General features: G+C 36.8%; 1 protein-coding gene across 2 annotated transcripts; it reads left to right on the top strand.

Moving 5' to 3' along the window:
* Nucleotides 1-1,164: 1,164 nt before the first annotated feature.
* Nucleotides 1,165-5,941, top strand: LOC120086232 (eukaryotic translation initiation factor 3 subunit B-like). Of its 2 annotated transcripts, none has more exons than XM_039042778.2 (12): nucleotides 1,165-1,466; nucleotides 1,563-1,739; nucleotides 1,916-2,153; nucleotides 2,892-3,038; nucleotides 3,275-3,403; nucleotides 3,583-3,711; nucleotides 3,797-3,880; nucleotides 3,967-4,091; nucleotides 4,206-4,404; nucleotides 4,488-5,020; nucleotides 5,130-5,238; nucleotides 5,387-5,941. In XM_039042778.2, the coding sequence occupies exons 2-12, from the start codon at nucleotides 1,618-1,620 to the stop codon at nucleotides 5,729-5,731; spliced, it is 2,160 nt and encodes a 719-aa protein (XP_038898706.2). In that variant the 5' UTR covers nucleotides 1,165-1,466; nucleotides 1,563-1,617; the 3' UTR covers nucleotides 5,732-5,941. The 2 variants fall into 2 exon arrangements, with proteins under 2 accessions (XP_038898706.2, XP_090173585.1); XM_090317459.1 differs by having other exon boundaries at nucleotides 1,246-1,466; nucleotides 2,881-3,038.
* Nucleotides 5,942-6,429: the final 488 nt, after the last annotated feature.

Here is a 6,429-nt window from a genome sequence, read left to right as displayed (position 1 = left end):
TCCACATATTACAGACCATTTAGATTATCACTTGAACATGATTCATCTGTATGTTTACCACATATTGTTCAAATTACATAAAAAAAAATTGGATCTTAGTTTATTGATTGAATTACACAAGTCCAGTAGTAAAATAAAATAACTTATTGTTTTATTAAATAAATGAATTTTGTTTATACATTACAAACCACGAGATTTAGGGCATATAACACATGTGTTATGAGGTCAATCATTGATTTTATCATATCAATAAACTAGAAAAGATAAATTTGTGGTATTTAAACCTTGTTAATTGTTTGCTTATCTAATTTCTGTTAGGTTCATTATCGATATGTCATACTAATAAGTACAAAAAATATATATTAATAATATATTTACTAAATATAAGAAAATAGTTTCATGCTCATAAAAGTAAATTACAAAAAATAAAGGTTAAATGACAAATTTAGTCCTTATGGTTTGGAAAAAAATCAGAATTTAGTTCCTCTTATTTATAATTAGAATTTGTCCTATATAGACTAGTATGAGAATTTTGCCAAACTATTGGAAATATTTACGAGGTATTATCAAACTATAAGAACTAACTTTTAAAACCATATGAACTAAGACCACATTTACTCAAAGTGAAACGTAATCCATCGATGATAATATGAAAATGTGGGTCCATTTGATTGTTGTTGTTTACTTGTGTTCCATCATTGTAATAAAGTGTGGGGTTTATCTCCAAATTTGTAAATCAAAATGCGCAATCTGATTGAAGAACGGAGGATGCTGAATCTGTTTGTGCTTGAAAATTACATAGGACTCTCATAGTCTTTACCATTATCATTGCTATTATAGATAAGTATGGAAATTATGAATTTGTCACATTTACTTTACCATTACCGTTAGAGTCAAACGACAACAGTAAAGGTAACTGTAACAATAAATGTGACAAATTCGTAATTCTAAATTAAAATGATAAAAAGTAGTCAAATTACATTTGCAATTTCGGTCTATTAGGATTGATTTATCAATAAAATCTTTATTACGATTACATCAACCTTCATTAGTAACTGAGATCTAAATTCTAACTGCCTTCTAATCATTTAATTAAATTTGTAATTAAAAAAACAAAAACAATTAATCTGAACCAATAAAATTCAATCCTCAACTCTAGAGGATAAGTTCAATTTTTTTTCATCTTTTTTTAATTTGTAATTTGTAATTTATTTTTCCCCATCTTTCCCCCTTTTTCCCCATCCCAGCTTCTTTTGTTTTCTCTAAAACCCTACTACTCGTTCAGGCATTCCCTCCCTCCCATTACCAGCCAACTGAACCCCGCACGCTGTTCCTGTCCCGCCGCCGTCTCACCGGCCGCCGGCGGACTCTGCCTTCCTCAGCTGTCGGAGTTTCACTCTTCCCTTTCTCTGTCGCCGATTTTCTGCTCTCTCCAACGCTGGCATCTCTCGGCGCTTCTCATAATTGTCGGTTCTTTAACCTATCTTCCTCCTTACTTTTTCAGAAATTCTGTTTTTTTGTTACTAAAATGATCTTAGGGTACATGAAATAAATTCGTGCAGTGAAAGATCTACCGGTCGCCTGACTTTTGCCGCCGACAGAGCTAGTTAGTTCGTCATGGCGGACGTGATGCTGATGAAGGAGATTGATGATACGGCTGGTCGGCTTGGGATAGATCTCTCCCAAGTTGATTTTGATGCCATTCGCCTACCTCCTGGCGACGATTTCGGAATTATTAGGTCTCCATCCTTTATACATTTATCGTATGAATTTGTATCTTAATATGTATTTTCTGAGTTTCCCTAGGGCTTTGAAATGCTTTTCTTTGATTATAATTTTGATGGGTAGTTTCTTTTCTGTTTTTCCCCCCCATTCCGTGGCTCATATTCCTTTATTTATATTCAATTATGTGTAGTGATGATGAAGAGGTTTTACAAGAGGAGAGTCTAGAGTTTGATTCTGGGTTTGGAAACATTATAGTTGTTGACAATCTTCCGGTTGTTCCTCCGGAGAAGTTTGAGAAGCTTGAAGGTGTTGTCCGTAAAATTTTTGGACAGATTGGAATAATTAAGGATGATGGCTTGTGGATGCCGGTTGACCCTGTTACGCAGAAAACTTTAGGTTACTGTTTTATCGAGTATGGCACTCCACAGGTACTCTCTGCTAATTTTTATGGGGGCTTCATATATCGATCACATGTGAATACTTGTTAAATAATACTTGTTTAAGATTAAATGAAAGTCTCCCATCTTTGCCACCTTTGCTTCTTGCTCGCATTTGATGAAGTCCAATAGAGTGATAGATACTTGCAACCTCATAGCTCGTCCTGAACTGGAGTTCCTTCTGTGGCAGTTACTTTTGACCTCTCTTCAGTGCATCCATTGTAATGGTGGAATGCTTATATTATCACCCTATTTCTCATTTAGAGGTGGAATGCTTGACTACTATAGATGGAGATTGATGTCCATGAATAGATGCACCCGTTTGGCCTAACTTGTTACATCTATTTTTCTAATGTCTCAATTGTCTTTAGTTACTGGTATTATTTTGACATAGCATTAGTGGTAATATACCTTGTAAAAATGTTCTTGAAATATTTCTCTTTGTAGTGTTCAGAAGGTGTACACTAAATGACAGTGTGATATTTTGGACTACGATTACCATTAGACATGCATTTGATCCAGGAATATGCTTACCTTCATGAATTCACGGCCTCAATGTTCTGTTCCTAGCAATTTGAATATTGTGTATATTTTATGCACGAAAATTTGTTACTCTAATTCTTTTTACACGGTTGTGATTTTTTTGATATAACCTTAATTCTCTTGTGTGTAAGACTCTAGTTCTGATCCATGAATTGAGTATCTCATTTAATTTCAGTCATATTGTAGGAAGCTGAGCTTGCTAAAGAGAAGACTGATGGGTACAAGCTGGATAGAGCACATATTTTCACTGTTAATATGTTTGAGGACTTCGACAGATTTATGAAAGTCCCAGATGAGTGGGCCCCTCCTGAAATTAGCCCATATACTCCTGGGGTAAACTATTTGCAATGTTACTTGGTTTTGCATCTTCTCTGCATCCTGTGATATGTTTTCTTGAGGAAAGGTGGGGGTTTTATGAATCATGTGGTTATCTGGGAGCTGTGGTTAGCTGAACATTGGAGTTTATATGGGGAAAAAGAACCATGGGACGAGGATATGTGATTTTATGGACCAAATTGTGATGTCATGGAAGCATGATGCTAATTTCTATTTACTTTTGAACATTTTAGGAAAATCTTCAACAGTGGCTTACTGATGAAAAAGCACGGGATCAGTTTGTTATTCGTTCTGGTTCTGACACTGAGGTCTTCTGGAATGATGCTAGGCATTTGAAGCCTGAACCTGTCTACAAGCGTACAGTGAGTATCCTATAGAGCCTGTCTTGAGTGTTAACCATGTTTTTATAACTAAAGTTACTACTCTCTCCTGGTTAGATTGTCTGGTTGGTGATGGTATATCTATATAGTATGAATAACACTTGGGCATCTTTGCTCTTGGGCTCTTAACCCTAGCTTAATCAAGTATTTTTCTGTCACAGTTCTGGACCGAGAGCTTTGTGCAGTGGTCCTCATTGGGGACTTACCTAGCGACAATTCACCGACAGGGAGCTGCAGTTTGGGGTGGAGCAGGTACCTTTAACCGTCTGATGCGTTTTGCCCATCAACAGGTTTGCTTTTGTTTTTCGCTCCAAACCTTCTGAAAGTGCTTGCCAACCCCCCAAAGGCCTTAAGCTTTTCATATATAAAATGTAGGTTAAGTTGATTGATTTTTCTCCTGGTGAGAAATATCTGGTAACGTACAGCAGTCATGAGCCCAGCAATCCCCGTGATGCAAATGTGAGCATTCTATTCCTATTTGTAGTTTCTATTTAATTTAAGGGTATTTGGAACTTCCCATCATTGCTGATTATATGTTCTTTCAGAGGATTGTGATCAATATTTTTGATGTAAGAACTGGAAAAGTAATGAGAGATTTCAAGGGAAGTCCTGATGATTTTGCCATTGGAGGAACTGGTGGTGTTGCTGGGGTATCTTGGCCTGTTTTTAGGTATTTATGTCTACTATAGTTATGCCTTTCTGTCTCAGTTCTTTTCCGGCTTGTCAAGTTGGTCAGAATGTTTTTCTCTTGCTGATGATATAAATGTAATTGTTGCTTTTGCAGGTGGGGCGGTGGGAAAGATGATAAATACTTCGCCAGGATTGGGAAGAATGTGATTTCAGTCTATGAAACAGAGACTTTCTCCCTTATTGACAAAAAATCTTTGAAGGTTGAAAATGTTATGGATTTCTGCTGGTCCCCTACAGATCCCATTATTGCACTGTTTGTTCCTGAGCTAGGTGGTGGGAACCAACCGGCTAGGGTGAGTATTCCTCTGCTGCTTGTGTCACTATTCTTTTGATCTTTGAATTAAAAATTTTTCAATGGTCTTCTTTCATTTCCTAGGTGAGTCTTGTCCAAATCCCCAGCAAGGAAGAGTTGAGACAGAAAAATCTTTTCAGTGTTAGCGATTGCAAAATGTACTGGCAAAGCAACGGGGATTATCTTGCTGTCAAGGTTGATAGATATACCAAGACGAAGAAAAGCACATACACAGGGTTTGAGCTTTTCCGCATAAAAGAGCGGGATATTCCCATTGAAGTGTTGGAGCTTGAGAATAAGAATGACAAGATCATTGCATTTGCCTGGGAGCCAAAGGGGCACAGGTTTGCAGTTATCCATGGTGACAATCCAAGGCCAGATATTAGCTTTTACTCTATGCGAAGCACACACAACAGTGGCCGAGTGTCAAAACTTACAACTCTCAAAGGCAAGCAGGCCAATGCTCTTTTCTGGTCACCTGCTGGACGCTTTATTATTCTTGCTGGTCTGAAAGGTTTCAACGGACAGTTGGAATTCTACAATGTCGATGAACTGGAGACGATGGCAACTGCGGAGCACTTCATGGCTACTGATATTGAATGGGATCCTACTGGAAGGTAATTTAGGGTGCATCCTTATTTGCACATTGTTCTTAGATTGGACCAGAATGTTTTTCCTTGTGGTTACGGCCGCTGAGTTGGTCTTGTTGTTTACGTCTGTGTACAGGTATGTTGCTAGTGCTGTAACTTCTGTTCACGAGATGGAAAATGGTTTCAACATATGGTCCTTTAATGGAAAACTCCTCTACCGAATCTTGAAGGACCATTTCTTTCAGGTAATTTATCCATTGTATTCTGCAAATCATGTTTATAATTTTGATGTCATTCATGAATGTGTATGCTGGCAAAAGATTGATTTCATTTATCTATCACAACAAACTCTTTGCATTCTCGTTGAATTCCTTGATATATGGCTGGTGACAGTTTGCATGGCGGCCGAGGCCACCATCCTTCTTGAGTCCCGAGCAAGAGGAAGAGATAGCAAAGAATTTGAAGAAGTACAGTAAGAAGTACGAGGCTGAAGATCAGGATGTATCTATGCTACTGAGTGAACAAGATCGCGAGAAACGGAGAATGTTGAAGGACGAATGGGACAAGTGGGTGAATGAATGGAAGAGATTGCATGAAGAAGAGAAATTGTTGCGGCAGAAGCTGCGAGATGGTGAAGCCAGCGACGAAGAAGAGGAATACGAAGCCAAAGAGGTCGAAGTCGAAGAGATTCTGGATGTGTCAGAGGAAGTTTTGTCCTTTGATTTTGGGCAGGAATGAGGATCTTAATAACCTCATTTTCATTGCCATGATTTATTAGGTAGGTGGTATCTCTGACATCACCTAAATGCAACTTTGGGGAATTTTGTTTTCTCCCTTAAAATGATTAATTTTTGTTTGGTATCACTATATTATCTCAGTCAGTAACTTCAGATGAGTTATACAATGTATTTTTGTTTTTACCTTTAACTAAGCCCTTCAGACCCAAAACTCTCTCTCTCTCTCTCTGCTTGGGATGTTGTGATGGTGAGTGGTCTGAAAATAGGTATCTAAAGACATTGCAGCCCTGAGCTGATACACTTCAATAGCATTTAAACTCTTTTGATAAAAATTGTTTATCAAAAGAGTTTAATTAAAGTCATTTTTATTTCAATTTCAGTTCTGACTATTTTTTGATCGATAATATTATGCTTTAACTAATTATGCTGTCATTGAATTGTTATGCTTTTTATATATCAAAGATTTAGCTATTAATAATTTGAATTGTATGCATTATAATAGTTTATACTAAAATCTCAAAAAAGTTATACGAAGAGTGAGGCCAATGAATCTTGGGGCTGTAATAACCCACAGCTAAACACTTGAGTGATTTTGAATCTTAGGATTGTACCAATTAAAACTTTGAATTAATATTTTTAACCATTTAAAATTTGAACCTTTGTAAGTATATTAATTGACATTTTTTTATTGGGTAAAAC

This window comes from Benincasa hispida, chromosome 9 (genome assembly GCF_027475165.1).
Source record: "Benincasa hispida cultivar pf3 chromosome 9, pf3_genome.v1.1, whole genome shotgun sequence".
Lineage (NCBI taxonomy): Eukaryota > Viridiplantae > Streptophyta > Magnoliopsida > Cucurbitales > Cucurbitaceae > Benincasa > Benincasa hispida.
This window is presented reverse-complemented; position numbering and strand designations above follow the sequence as displayed.